Genomic DNA, 15,647 nt, shown 5'->3' on the forward strand with positions numbered 1-15,647 from the left:
AGAGAGAGTGATTGGCATTGGAATAGGTTGCCCAGGGAGGTGGTGTACCAAGTAGCCCATTCTGATAATCTGCTAGACTCATTTGGAGTTGCAAAGTGTCTCAAGAGGGTATCCTGCTGTTCACACACACACACTGTGGGGTAGAAATAATAGAGGAAAAAAAGAAACATTTTAAATAACATAAATGAAATTTCTGTGTTTGAGAGTGTTTGATAGGCTGACAAAGAATTGGAATTCTCAGAAAAGATGAATGTAGGTGAAGCTGGTGAGGGGCCTGGAGCACAGCCCTGTGAGGAGAGGCTGAGGGAGCTGGGGGTGTGCAGCCTGCAGAAGAGGAGGCTCAGAGCAGACTTCATTGCTGTCTACAACTCCCTTGAAGGGAGTCTGTAGCCAGGTGGGGTTGGTCTTTTCTCCCAGGCAAGCAGCAACAGAACAAGGGGACACAGTCTCAAGTTGTGCTGGGGGAGGTCTAGGCTGGATGTTAGGAGGAAGTTGTTGGCAGAGAGAGTGATTGGCATTGGAATGGGCTGCCCAGGGAGGTGGTGGAGTCACTGTGCCTGGAGGTGTTGAAGTAAAGCCTGGATGAGGCACTTAGTGCCATGGTCTAGTTGACTGGATAGGGCTGGTTGCTACGTTGGACTGGATGATCTTGGAGGTCTCTTCCAACCTGGTTGAGTCTATGATTCTATGAAAAGTTCAGCAGGATATGCCACATCTGACCAGGAAGCTTCCTTTGGTTTCAAACCTCAGGGATCACAGGATCTAAGGCCTTACTACAGATGTGGCACAGAAATGGAAACTAACTTATATGCTCAAGTAGGAATAGAATTTAGCTAGAAACAGAATACTTGCTGATCTGTCAAACCATTTCATTCTCCACTTGCTACAGCTTAAAAGCACTCAATTAACCTGTACCAGATCATCATAATTAGCACAGGTAGGATCCTGTACTTTTTTCCCTGATAGCTGGGATGCTCAAGGTGAAGGCAGCTCTAAGATATGCAACCTAATATTCACCAAACTCTCTGTGGCCCATAAATATTCAGTGATTAAATAATATATCAGTCAAGTCAAGAAACAATTCAAGGGAGAGGATTCTCCCCCTTTACTCTGCTCTCCTGAGACTCTACCTGGAGTACTGTGGGCAGTTATGGAGCTCCCAGCATAGGAAGGACATAGAACTGTTGGAGCCAGTCCAGAGGAGCTCACTAAGATGCTCAGAGGGCTGCAGCAGGTCTGCTGTGAGGACAGGCTGAGAATTTTGGGGCTCTGCAGCCTGGAGAGGAGAAGGGTTTGAGCAGACCTTGGAGTGGCCCTCCAGTATGTGAAGGGGGCTTACAGGAGGACTATTGACAAGGTCTTGTAATGACAGGATGAGGAGTAATGGGTTTAAACTGGCAGAGGGGAGATTTAAACTGGATGTTAGGAAGAAGTTCTTTCCAGTGAGGCTGGTGAGACACTGGCATGGGTGGCCCAGGGAGGTTGTGGCTGCTCCCTCCCTGGAGGTGTTCAAGGGCAGGTTAGATGAGGCCTTGAGCAACCTGTTCTAGTGGGAGGTGTCCCTGCCTATGGCGTGGGGTTGGAACTGGATGAGCTTTGAGTTCCCTTTCAAGCTAAACCATTCTGTGTCTCAATGACCTGGGTCCCTTCCCACCCAGACCATTCTGTGATTCCATACAAGTTGTATTTATAATTCCTTTTAAAAACTCCTTCTTCATCAAATGCAGTTTTCATCCCAAGCTGGGCTTTTTGAGCCCTAATCTTAGAGCATTATTTTCAACTCCTGTTTCCAGTCCTAACAAGGGACACTTAGTAACAGCTGTGTACAGCTTGGCAGTAATACTTAAGGAGAATGTAGAAATGAGTTATCCTTTTCCAACCTTTTCTTTTACTCTGGGGTACTTTGTGCACATCTTCTTATTAGATATAACTAAAGAAGCAGTGCTTCCTCTGCTTTTCCAGTTGGCATGTTTGAATTTCCATACAACCACACTTACACTTGGGTTTGAGACAGTGTCAGCTGCAGAAAAATACAATATCCAGTGCCTGGAGGAATAAAGAAGTCCTGCCCAGTGTTTGATTTCTTCTGGTGGTCTGAATGTCTGTTGAAACCAACCTCCTTTTAGTACACCTGACTATCTGTGTGATTGCTTGTATCACACGGTCTAAAATAAATGCTCTTGGCAGCAAAAGAAGGTACTTTGTGTACTGGACAAGTCCTCCCAACAGTTTGGAGTGTTGCAGGGATGGTTTGGTAAAGATTGCTTCACATCCAAGATGTGACTGGGACAGAAGAGACTTTCCAAAGCTCTACACAATAAATACACATTTCAAGAATGCTTAAGAGAAGAGAAATAATATTTTGAGCTTACTTTTTTTTGGGGGGGGGTGTTTCATATTTCTGCCTTTGATCTTGGTCTTCTGAAGTCACAGTACTGTCTAAACACCACGTTGCAGACACTTGCAGTTTAATCCCAGGACTTTCCAGGTTGGATTTGGGATCCTTGCCAATTAATGCTTGCACTGATCCACAGAGAAGTTTAGTTTGGCTAGACCTAGGGTTATTCATATCACATCCAGGAGGGGAGCACAAATTACAGCTTTTGAGGACTGCAGGAATCTTGTCCAGCAAGAAGCAGAAGGTTTACAGACCAGAATAGGTATTTCCAGCTTGGTCTTTAAAGTTAGGTAGTTAACTGCAACTTTTGACACTTGCTTTCTGAGAACAAGAGAGCAGTTCTGGTTTTGTTTAGATCCTGTGATGATTTTGAGGATTTAAAACATATCCTGGGTTCTTAACTACATAAATAGGACTTCTTCTTCCTTAATTTTGGTGATATTTATTGTGAGAGCAAATGTTTAGGTCCTGGTGCTTAGGACTCTACGCTGATTAATATGAGATACTTCAAATGAAATCAGTAACTGAGAAGTGTTGGTTAAAATAACTTTGTTTTCCCTTTTTACCTCTGATCAACTATAATAATTTACTCATAACTGATTGCTACTGTGTGTTGGGGTGACCTCATTGCTGTCTACAGCACTTGGTGCCATGGTCTAGCCTTGAGCTCTGTGGTAAAGGGTTGGACTTGATGATATATGAGGTCTCTTCCAACCTTGGTGATACTGTGATACTGAAGAGAGGCTGTAGCCAGGTGGGATTGGGCTCTTCTCCCAGGCAAGCAGCAATAGAACAAGGGGACACAGTCTCAAGTTGTGGCAGGGGAGGTCTAGGCTGGACATTAGGAGGAAGTTGTGGGCAGAGAGAGTGATTGGCATTGGAATGGGCTGCCCAGGGAGGTGGTGGAGTTGCTGTGCCTGGAGGTGTTCAAACAAAGCCTGGATGAGGCGCTTGGTGCCGTGGTCTGGTTGATTGGCCAGGGCTGGGTGCTAGGTTGGACTGGATGATCTTGGAGGTCTCTTCCAACCTGCTTAATTCTATGATTCTATGATCAGATGTATAGAGATGTATGCTGGATCACTGAATGAGAATAGTTTAGGCTGGATGGGACCTCAAAGATCATCCAGTTCCAATTCCCTGCCATATGAAGGGACATTTCAAACTAGAACAGGTTGCTCATTCAATGTACCCTTGAACACCTCCAGGAAGGGAGCATCCACAACCTCCCTGGGCAACCTGTGCCAGTGTCTCACCACACCCTGCAAATCTACACTTCTGACATCTTAGTGAACAGTGACTTAGAACTTCCCCCCAAAAAGCTCCTCATGTTTCTAGTAAAACACCAAATAAATCACAGTTCCCATGCAGCAAACTGAAGACCCTTTCCTCATGTCAGCACAGTTATGACAATTTGTAATTACTCTTTCATAGAATCAACCAGGTTGGAAGAGACCTCCAAGCTCATCTACTCCAACCTAGCACCCAGCCCTGGCCAATCAACCAGACCATGGCACTAAGTGCCCCAGCCAGGCTTTGCTTCAACACCTCCAGGCACAGTGCCTCCACCACCTCCCAGGGCAGCCCATTCCAATGCCAATCATTCTCTCTGCCAACAACTTCCTCCTAACATCCAGCCTAGACCTCCCCTGGCACAACTCCAGACTGTGTCTCCTTCTTCTGTTGCTGCTTGCCTGGGAGAAAAGACCAACCCCACCTGGTTACAGCCTCCCTTCAGGTAGTTGTAGACAGCAATGAGGTCTGTCCTGAGCCTCCTCTTCTGCAGGCTGCACACCCCCAGCTCCCTTAGCCTCTCCTCACAGGGCTGTGCTCCAGGCCCCTCACCAGCTTCACCTACATTCATCTTTTCTGAGAATTCCAATTCTTTGTCAGCCTATCAAACACTCTCAAACACAGAAATTTCATTTATGTTATTTAAAATGTTTCTTTTTTTCCTCTATTATTTCTCCCCCACAGTGTGTGTGTGTGAACAACAGGATTCCCTCTTGAGACACTTTGCAACTCCAAATGAGTCTAGCAGATTATCAGAATGGGCTACTTGGTACACCATGAGTTTTCTCTGGTTTGCCTGCATCCAGAAGGAACATTCCTGCATCTCACTTCCTATAAAACACATTTGCAATTTGTTTTCCTGCATCAAGATCAACAGCTCTGCTTTTAAGTGCAGATAGAAACTGTGCATTCATAAGTGCTCATCCTCCTCTGACTGCATGTTGTAACACTCAGAAAAGGCATGTCAGATACAGCTTTCTCACCTCTTCCACTTCTTTCTGTGTTTGCCTGACACTTGCTAATTCTCCTACAAAGATTATCATGCAATATAAACACAGAGCCCAAAGAAATAACTTTTGTCTTTCACCAGGGTTAAAATTAGAATCATAGAATCAAGCAGGTTGGAAGAGACCTCCAAGATCATCCAGTCCAACCTAGCACCCAGCCCTAGCCAGTCAACCAGCCCATGGCACCAAGTGCCTCATCCTGGCATTGCTTCAACACCTCCAGGCACGGCGACTCCACCACCTCCCTGGGCAGCCCATTCCAATGCCAATCACTCTCTCTGCCAACAACTTCCTCCTAACATCCAGCCTAGACCTCCCCCAGCACAACTTGAGACTGTGTCCCCTTGTTCTGTTGCTGCTTGCCTGGCAGAAGAGACCAACCCCACCTGGCTACAGCCTCCCTTCAGGGAGTTGTAGACAGCAATGAGGTCTGCCCTGAGCCTCCTCTTCTGCAGGCTGCACACTCCCAGCTCCCTCAGCCTCTCCTCACAGGGCTGTGCTCCAGGCCCCTCATCAGCTTTTTTGCCCTTCTCTGGACACCTTCCAGCACCTCAACATCTCTCTTGAATTGAGGGGCCCAGAATGGGACACAGCACTCAAGGTGTGGCCTGACCAGTGTTGAGTACAGGAGAAGAATAACCTCCCTAATTAGGCTCAACACTATGTTGTTAAGAGTTACTCCCAGTAGCTGAGAAGCAACCTGCTTTCCAACTTGCTATAATGACAATAATCTGGAGCTGGAGCAGAAACCAGGGGTTGAATTGGCTGCATTTGTCTATTTTCATGAAGGAAAAACAAGGCTACAAATATTGACAGAGAATCATGGAAACATTCAGGTTGAAAAAACCCCTCGGGATCACCAAGTCCAACCACTAACCCTGCTCTGCAAAGTTCACCCTTAAACCATATCCCCAAGCACCACATCTGAATGACCTTTAAACACACCCAGGGTTGGTGACTCCACCTCCCTGGGCAGCATATTCCAATGCCTGATCACTCTTTCCAGGACAAAAAATTTCTTCATGTCCAGTCTAACCCTGCTCTTCTGCAGCTTGAGGCTGTTCCCTCTTGTTCTGTCACTAGTTACCTGTGAGAAGAGACCAGCACCAACCTTTCCACAGCCTCCTTTCAGGTAGCTCTAGACAGGGGTGAGGTCTCCCCTCAGCCTCCTCTTTTTCAGACTAACCATCTCCAGCTCCATCAGCCACTCTCCATAAGACTTACTCTCCAGGTCCTTCACAACTTCCTTGCCCTCCTCTGCATTGGCTCCAGCACCTTAATGTCTCTCTTGTATTGAGGTGCTCAAAATTGGACATACTTGAGCTGTGGCTCAAGGAGATTGCTCTTAAGCACATTCTAATGCTTTGGGAAGCACTGAGTGACTTGTCCAGCACATCAAAAAGCAAAATGTCTTCTTTCAACTGCAGCTGTTAACCAGCTAGTTTCAGGCCCTGAAAGGTGCAGCCTAATCATTTGGACTGTCCTAACCAAGAACAGAGTCTGAAGACAAGCTGATTCTTCACCATTTAACCCAATATACTACATACTTACATCTGGCATTTCTGTACAGTAGAAAAGGGTCCTGCAGTTGGAAATCAAGGTCCTTAGTAATAGGTTCTGTTCGATTTTCCATGCTCAGCCTGTTCATGATTGTGAAGCCATGCCTTGGAGAAGCCGATCTGAAAAGTACAAAGCAGAGACCACATCAAATCAAGAGAAAAAAGAAACTGCAGAAAAGAGATGCTACAGTAGAGAGAGAGAGAGATGCTACAGTAGAGAGAGAGAGAGATGCTACAGTAGAGAGAGAGAGAGATGCTACAGTAGAGAGAGAGAGAGATGCTACAGTAGAGAGAGAGAGAGATGCTACAGTAGAGAGAGAGAGAGATGCTACAGTAGAGAGAGAGAGAGATGCTACAGTAGAGAGAGAGAGAGATGCTACAAAGATCTAATTTTGTTGCCAAGGAAATAACTTTTGCAGTGGTTTGTGCAACCCTTTCATTATGTCAAATCCCTGCATTATGTATGAGATATACCAGAAGCACCACAGGTCTCACAATACTCTCTCTGTATAGAGTGTGCCACATCTGTGGTAGCACCACTTGAGTGCCAATGATTTAGTCACAGCAGAAAAGAAATTACACCACAGCAGAAGGAGATACTACAGCAGAAGGAGATACTACAGCAGAAGGAGATACTACAGCAGAAGGAGATACTACAGCAGAAGGAGATACTACAGCAGAAGGAGATACTACAGCAGAAGGAGATACTACAGCAGAAGGAGATACTACATACAGCAGAAGGAGATACTACATACAGCAGAAGGAGATACTACATACAGCAGAAGGAGATACTACAGCAGAAGGAGATACTACAGCAGAAGGAGATACTACAGCAGAAGGAGATACTACAGCGATCTAATTTTGTTGCCAAGGAAGTAACTTTTGCAGTGGTTTGTGCAACCCTTTCATTATGTCAAATCCCTGCATTATGTATGAGATATACCAGAAGCACCACAGGTCTCACACTACTCTCTCTGTACAGAGAGTGTGCCACATCTGTGGTAGTACAACTTGAGTGCAAATGATTTAGTCACAGCAGAAAGAGGTGACACCACAGCACAAAAGAGGTGACACCACAGCAGGAGATACTACCACAGCACAAAAGAGATGACACCACAGCACAAAAGAGATGACACCACAGCACAAAAGAGATGACACCACAGCAGGAGATACTACCACAGCAGAAAGAGATGACACCACAGCAGAAAGAGATGACACCACAGCAGAAAGAGATACCACTTGAGTGCCAATGATTTAGTCACAGCAGAAAATAGATACCACAGGAGAAAGAGATACTACAAAGATCTAATTTTGTTGCCAAGGAAATAACTTTTGCAGTGGTTTGTGCAACCTGTTCATTATGTCAAACCCTGCATTATGTATGAGATATACCAGAAGCACCACAGGTCTCACACTACTCTCTCTGTACAGAAAGTGTGCCACATCTGTGGTAGCAACACTTGAGTGCCAATGATTTAGTCACAGCATTATCATAATACCATGCATGACAATTTCTGAACATGCAAAACATTGCCAAACACCACTTTGTCCCAGACCACCAACATCATGTTATCCAGCCATTAACGATGCTATAGCTCCTTGCTGGAGTAGAAAACAGCAATCAGAGCAATTCAGTCATAGGCCAGAGCAACTGTAATATTTAATACTCAGGTTAGCCATAGCAGACAGTAACAATCATCCTAGACAGAACTTCTCATAGCACCTAAAGAATAAAAGTGAAGGTGGTGAGACACTGGAAGTGGTTTCCTGTGGATGCCCTGAAATTAGCAGTGTTCAAGGTCAGACTGAGCAGGGCTTTAAGCAACTTGAGGAAGTGAAAGATCACAGTATCACCAAGGTTGGAAGAGACCTCATAGATCATCAAGTCCAACCCTTTACCACAGAGCTCAAGGCTAGACCATGGCACCAAGTGCCACGTCCAACCCTGCCTTGAACAGCTCCAGGGACGGCGACTCCACCACCTCCCCGGGCAGCCCATTCCAGTGTCCAATGACTCTCTCAGTGAAGAACTTTCTCCTCACCTCCAGCCTAAATCTCCCCTGGCGCAGCCTGAGGCTGTGTCCTCTTGTTCTGGTGCTGGCCACCTGAGAGAAGAGAGCAACCTCCTCCTGGCCACAACCACCCCCTCAGGTAGTTGTAGACAGCAATAAGGTCACCCCTGAGCCTCCTCTTCTCCAGGCTAACCAATCCCAGCTCCCTCAGCCTCTCCTCGTAGGGCTGTGCTCAAGGCCTCTCCCCAGCCTTGTCGCCCTTCTCTGGACATGCTCAAGCATCTCAATGTCCCTCCTAAACTGGGGGGCCCAGAACTGAACACAGCACTCAAGGTGTGGTTTAACCAGTGCAGAGTACAGGGGCAGAATGGCCTCCCTGCTCCTGCTGACTACACTATTCCTGATGCAGGCCAGGATGCCACTGGCTCTCTTGGCCACCTGGGCACACTGCTGGCTCCTGTTCAGGCAGGTATCTATCAGCACCCCCAGATCCCTTTCTGGCTCGCAGCGGTGGGGTTAGATGACCTTTAAATGTCCCTTCCAAACTGTTTTACATTTTTATGCTCCTAAAGCATTATGCTCATTCATGGGAGTCACATTTCAAGCAACTTAGCTAATTTTTGTTAATGTGAGCTGCTAAACCTATCACAACCCTGAAGGTAGATATTACTTTCAAACCCAGTATGGCAATAAAGGAAAAGATGAAGTCTAAACATTTGGGGAAAGTGCCATCTTTGGTAATTATTCATGGGCATACATGACACAGTCTCAAGTTGTGCTGGGGGAGGTCTAGGCTGGATGTTAGGAGGAAATTGTTGGCAGAGAGGGTGATTGGCATTGGAATGGGCTCCCCAGGGAGGTGGTGGAGTTGCTGTGCCTGGAGGTGCTCAAGAAAAGACTGGATGGGGCACTTAGTGCCATGGTCTGGTTGACTGGCTAAGGCTGGGTGCTAGGTTGGACTGGATGATCTTGGAGGTCTCTTCCAACCTGGTTGATTCTATGGTTCTATGAAACCCAAAGCATAGCAACCTGCATGTAGGATTAGGGACTACAGAAAATGAAACAAAAGTGGAACCCTTAATAAGAATTCTTGTTTGCCATAGTCAGTGATTGACATAAACAAAAAATCATTCCATTTCCACTGGTGTTACCCAGTTGGAAGTCTCATTATTTGACTGTTCCTCAGCATTTGCAAAGATCACTTTACATTGCCCCAACAGCACTGAGAAGCCACAAAGACAACACCAGCAGTCACCATCCTAAGGCCTGTAAGCAATGCTTTGCCCTTGATACTTTATAAGTTTCTTTCAAGCCACAGGAAATGAAAGTGAAAACTGCTGGGAGGGGGCAATGCACTACCTTACTCAGAGCTCACAGCCTGCTCCGTGCCGTTGCCTACAGGGCAGGCAGGGCAGCAATGTCTGCTGCAAATGGAAACTTCCTCAGCGAAGAATAAACAACAGTGATGGACTGCAAATGCCAGAAGTGCCAGGTTATGTGTCCTGGAGTTTTAAAACCAACATATCAGAGAAACAGTACTTCTGTTTTGCAGTACACAACGAGCCTGCTGCTAGCAGAACCAAGGGCCAGTGTTTTCCTCTTGTCTTCACTTACCTGAAAGCAGCCTAGGAAAATTACTGGCAGTGCTTTCCACTGCTGGTACAAAAGATTAACACCAGCAGTCTCACTTCACACAAAGTTTGCAGTCTCTTGGGCCTCCCTGTCACTTCACACATCCATTTCTCACTTTCCCAAAACCATCTCCTGCTTTCTCGGTTCGCCTACCAGATCCTCATCGACACAAATGTTGAAGGAGAAAGTTTCTGGTTTGGTGTGCCACCCTGGTAGCTACTGCAAGATTTCCTTACTGAGTTATGTTCTGATTTTTGTAATAGTTCCAGGGAAATGCTGGGACTCAGAAGCCAAAAGCAAGGCAGGCTTCACAGTATCACCAAGGTTGGAAGATCATCAAGTCCAACCCTTTACCACAGAGCTCAAGGCCAGACCATGGCACCAAGTGCCACGTCCAATCCTGCCTTGAACAGCTCCAGGGACGGCGACTCCACCACCTCCCCGGGCAGCCCATTCCAGTGTCCAATGACTCTCACAGGGAAGAACTTTCTCCTCACCTCCAGCCTAAATTTCCCCTGGCACAGCCTGAGGCTGTGTCCTCTTGTTCTGGTGCTGGCCACCTGAGAGAAGAGAGCAACCTCCTCCTGGCCACAACCTCCCCTCAGGTAGTTGTAGACAGCAATAAGGTCACCCCTGAGCCTCCTCTTCTCCAGGCTAACCAATCCCAGCTCGCTCAGCCTCTCCTCGTAGGGCTGTGCTCAAGGCCTCTCCCCAGCCTCGTCGCCCTTCTCTGGACATGCTCAAGCATCTCAATGTCCCTCCTAAACTGGGGGGCCCAGAACTGAACACAGCACTCAAGGTGTGGTCTAACCAGTGCAGAGTACAGGGGCAGAATGACCTCCCTGCTCCTGCTGGCCACACCATTCCTGATGCAGGCCAGGATGCCACTGGCTCTCTTGGCCACCTGGGCACACTGTTGGCTCAACACAGATCTAAGATATATGTTAGAATAAAGAAGGTAAGCAATGGTTTGCAAGGTCAAAACCAGAGCCACAGCTAAAAGAAAGCACTGAAACCATCCAAAATGGCTGGATAAAATAAGCATCAATGTGATGGTTTGGGTGTTACCCACCCCCCCACACTCAGGAAATCACCCAGACTAGACTCAGCCAGCTCTGGAAATGAATGAAGCTTATTATTTGCATCTTAGCACAATATACAAGCAGATTATTTACAGTATATACAGAAATAGACAAGGTAAAAGGTAATACAGAAACACAACAGCCCTCCCAGAAACCTGAGTCCCCAGGAGGGGCTCTCTACTGCCCCTTCACCTTCCCCTTACCCCTCTCAACCTTACCCCAGTCCCAAGGAAGAATGGAGGTTTGGCCAGGGGGTTAGGAAGCAAAGTGGATTAGTCAGAGACATGGAGGGTGGCATTAGAGAGAGAGATGCAGCTCAGAGCTCCCCAGCAGAAGTGCCTTATCAATGTTTGGATTCCTGTTCTTATACGTCTCAGCAAGCCAATGAGTGAGGCAGACATCAGCCTTGTTTTCCTCCCACAGCCTATAATCAAGTTCTTCTCACCAAAACATTCCAGCTAGGCTCAAACTAGCACAATCAAAAATGAATGATCGGACACAAGAAGAAAGGTTCCTAAGCAGAGAACACTTCACAAGAAAGTTTACAAAGTTGAGAATACTTCATAAGTTTTACCATTCTCTTGACAGAATATCATTACTTAAGTATTTGGGGATTTTTTTGCTCAGGCACCTTTTAAGCTGCAAATGCTACATACTATTTCAAACAAGACAACAGATTTCTATAGTTTACCCATATTGACAGGGAATCAGAGAATCAACCAGGTTGGAAGAGACCTCCAAGCTCATCCAGTCCAACCTAGCACTCAGCCCTAGCCAATCAACCAGACCATGGCACTAAGTGCCTCATCCAATATTCTCTTGAACACCTCCAGGGATGGTGACTCCACCACCTCCCTGGGCAGCCCATTCCAATGCCAATCACTCTCTCTGACAACAACTTCCTCCTAACATCCAGCCTAGACCTCTCGTGGCACAGCGTGGGACTGTGTCCCCTTGTTCTGTTGCTGCTTGCCTGGCAGAAGAGACTAACCCCACCTGGCTACAGCCTCCCTTCAGGGAGTTGCAGACAGCAATGAGCTCTGCCCTGAGCCTCCTCTTCTGCAGGCTGCACACCCCCAGCTCCCTCAGCCTCTCCTCATAGGGTTTGTGTTCCAGGTCCCTCACCACCTTTGTTGCCCTTCTCTGGACATTTAAATCCTATTTGTAAGTCTCAACCAAACACAAGGTGATTTCTCACATTTGCCTCAGCCAATCTCACTTCTCTTTCACCCACGAAGAAGGAGGTTTCACTTCATCCTGCCACACTCCCTCCCAGCTAGCTTTTTCACACCCACACCTTTCACCTCCAGACATTTCAATGTGAAGTCCTCACCTTGTGTAAACAAAGAGCGTTCCCTCCACATCAGTCTTCTCCTGAAGCAAAGGAAAGTCAATAAAGGTGAAATTAGGGCAGCATCTTACTAGCCAGCTACAAGCCCCCCCCCCCCCCCCCCCCCCCCTTTTATCTCTGTTTTACCAAGACCTCTCTCACCTAAGCCAGGAAGAAATAACTAAGCCAAGCTTCAACGGCTGGTGGTGAGACACTGCAGCTGTGCAGCTGACCCAGGGTTTAGGATGAGGTATGCAAAGACTAAAGGCTCCACAGCACAGGACTGAGCACTGTGCTGGTTCAACTCTGCTGTGCCCGAGGCAGGCGCACAGGCCCGAGGCAGGCCGAGGCCTTCCAGAGCGGTGCCGGTGACACTCAGGACAAATAACAGGGGAAAAGGCAGACAGGGCAGATGCTTGCCAGGCCAGGCCCTAAGCTCCACCACGATAGAGCCGCTCACAGAGAGCCGGAACGCTACGTTACCAAAAGAATCCCCCTTTAAAAAGGAAATGAAAGAGCCTCTGGAGTGTTTGTTACTCCAACGCTGTCTTGCATGCAGCTTGGTTCTGCCGATACAGACAGCTGAATGACACGAACGGAGTGCTCACGCCCTGCTCTCCAGCGTGCCCGCCAGCCTTCTGAACCCCACTTGGGCACCACGGGGCGCCTCACAGTGCCCAGACAGGCTGAGCCAGGCACAACCGCGCACTCAGGCCGGCGAGTGCAGGGAGCGCCCCAAGCCACCCAACCGCGCCAAAGGCCGGGCCGGGCGCTCAGCACAGCCCTCGCACCTCGGCCACACCGCCCCCGCCCCGGCCCCCCTGCCCGCCACGGAGCGGAGGGGCGGAGCGTCCCTGCCGCCCGCCCCCTGCCCCGCCCCCTGCCCCGCCCCGCGGCCCGGGCGGGGCCTCTCCTCGCCCCTCCCGGCGGCGGGGGCGGGGCGGCCTCACGTACCCACTCGCTGGCGCGGTGCCCGAAGGTGTAGAGCGCCACCTGGCTGGCCACGTCCACGATGCTGCTGATGTAGGGGTCGTGCTGCTGCAGCGCCGCCAGGCTGATGTCCAGCCCCTTGCCCAGCAGGGCGGCCCCGGCCACCGCCGCCGACATTTTGTCTCCGACAACAACACGGCGTTCCTAGTAGGCGCAACCAATCCAAAGCCGAGAGGAAGGGTGGCGGCTCCCGCCCCCGCCCGCCCTCCCTCAGACACGGCGGGAGCGGGCGGGAAAGACGGAGCCCAGACGTCGCAATCGAGCGCCGAGCGCCGCCGGCTCAGGATTGTTGCCGTTGGCGACGGGGCAAGCTGAGGGGCAGCCTGGCCGCAGGCCGAGCCTGCCGCCTCCGCAGCGCCTCCTTCGGCTGATTTTCCCGCGCTGCTGGCAGCTTTCGTGCTCAGGGTCCGCGGGACGCCACTGACTTGCTTGCCTTGCCCAGCGGCGGCAGCAGGCCTGAGTACCGGCGAAACGCGGGAGGAAGTGCAGCCAGGACACAGGCACTCGCTGCGCCCAGGAGCGCAGCGGTAGCCTGAGCAGAGGGCCTGGTGTGCAGCGCACTGTACACAGCCTCAGGAGAACAGGGAGCCAGACACCAAGGTGGAGCTGAAGATACACAAGCTCGGCCTTGCATCCCCAGGGCAGCTTTGGACACGCTTTGGTGTGCTTGCAGGAGAATGTACGTGTGGGACTGTGCAAAGGCAGCTCGTGTAAGCACAGGTAAGGTCTGGGTTGGAAGGAACCTCCAAAGCACATCCAGTCCAATCCCCTCTGCACTCAGCAGGGACATCCTCACCTAGAGCAAGTTGCCCCCAGGCCTGTCCAGCCTCACCTTCAGTACCACCAGGGTACCCTGAGCAACCTGCCCCAGTCTTCTACTACCCTCCTGCTGCAGAACTTGTTCCTCATGCCCAATCTAAATCTCTAGCTGGAAGCCAGATCAATGAATACACACAGTCTGTATTTGCCAGCATTCACACACACACAGTATCACAGTATCATCAGGGTTGGAAGAGACCTCACAGATCATCAAGTCCAACCCTTCACCACAGAGCTCAAGGCCAGACCATGGCACCAAGTGCCACGTCCAATCCTGCCTTGAGCAGCTCCAGGGACGGCGACTCCACCACCTCCCCGGGCAGCCCATTCCAGTGTCCAATGACTCTCTCAGGGAAGAACTTTCTCCTCACCTCCAGCCTAAATCTCCCCTGGCGCAGCCTGAGGCTGTGTCCTCTCGTTCTGGTGCTGGCCACCTGAGAGAAGAGAGCAACCTCCTCCTGGCCACAACCACCCCTCAGGTAGTTGTAGACAGCAATAAGGTCTCCCCTGAGCCTCCTCTTCTCCAGGCTAACCAATCCCAGCTCCCTCAGCCTCTCCTCGTAGGGCTGTGCTCAAGGCCTCTCCCCAGCCTCATCGCCCTTCCCTGGACATGCTCAAGCATCTCAACGTCCCTCCTAAACTGGGGGACCCAGAACTGAACACTTACAGACTTCCATGTAGAAGGGAATAACAACACAAGTGCAAACTAAGCCATCACAGAACCCTTGTGTGTGTGTACATACACACATAGATGTGACAAGCAGCTGAAACATAAGCATACTATGCTATGGAGATCTACAAATAGCAGAGGAACAGATGGACAAGACCATGCATTTAGTTACCATATTTTCCTGTCAGGCACATATTTATTATTGATCTATGGATATCAACAGTTTACAGCAAGTACAGGAGCTTTATGTGGCAGTCACATAAACTCAATATGTACTTACATTTAAAAGAGTTACTTAACTGTTTAGTCTGAACCCTCTGCAAGAGGAAATGTTTTGCTCCAGCACCTCAGACCGATATAGCAGTCATAGAATCACAGAATCATAGAATCAACCAGGCTGGAAGAGACCTCCAAGATCATCCAGTCCAACCTAGCATCCAGCCCTAGCCAGCCAACTAGACCATGGCACCAAGTGCCTCATCCAGGCTTTTCTTGAACACCTCCAGGGATGGTGCCTCCACCACCTCCCTGGGCAGCCCATTCCAATGCCAATCACTCTTTCTGGGAAGAACTTCCTCCTAACATCCAGTCTATACTTTCCCTGGCACAACTTCACACTGTGTCCCCTTGTTCTGTTGCTCCTTGCCTGGGAGAAGAGGCCAACCCCCACCTGGCTACAACCTCCCTTCAGGTAGTTGTAGACAGCAATGAGGTCTGTCCTGAGCCTCCTCTTCCCCAGGCTAAACAACCCCAGCTCCCTCAGCCTCTCCTCATAGGATTTATGTTCCAGGTCTCTCACCAGCTTTGTTGCCCTTCTCTGGACACGCTCCAGCACCTCAACATCTCTCTTGAATTGAG

The 15,647-nt window shown here is 49.2% G+C and overlaps 1 protein-coding gene across 2 annotated transcripts in view; it reads right to left on the reverse strand.

Annotated features, from left to right (window-relative positions):
- The window catches only part of DCP1B (decapping mRNA 1B), a 71,658-nt gene extending 58,202 nt beyond the window's left edge, over positions 1 to 13,456 (reverse strand). The window contains exons 1-3 of one of the 2 annotated variants that reach the window (XM_064155721.1): positions 13,265 to 13,456; positions 12,314 to 12,354; positions 6,247 to 6,374 (exon numbers count right to left, since the gene is read on the reverse strand). In XM_064155721.1, the coding sequence (XP_064011791.1) occupies positions 6,247 to 6,374; positions 12,314 to 12,354; positions 13,265 to 13,417 (322 nt within the window). In that variant the 5' untranslated portion in view covers positions 13,418 to 13,456. Of the gene's footprint in view, positions 1 to 6,246; positions 6,375 to 12,313; positions 12,355 to 12,472; positions 12,998 to 13,264 lie in introns of those variants that run through there. The other variant, XM_064155722.1, reaches the window with a different exon arrangement.
- Between the last annotated feature and the right edge of the window lie 2,191 nt (positions 13,457 to 15,647).

The sequence above is a fragment of the Pogoniulus pusillus genome, chromosome 15, assembly GCF_015220805.1.
Source record: "Pogoniulus pusillus isolate bPogPus1 chromosome 15, bPogPus1.pri, whole genome shotgun sequence".
NCBI lineage: Eukaryota > Metazoa > Chordata > Aves > Piciformes > Lybiidae > Pogoniulus > Pogoniulus pusillus.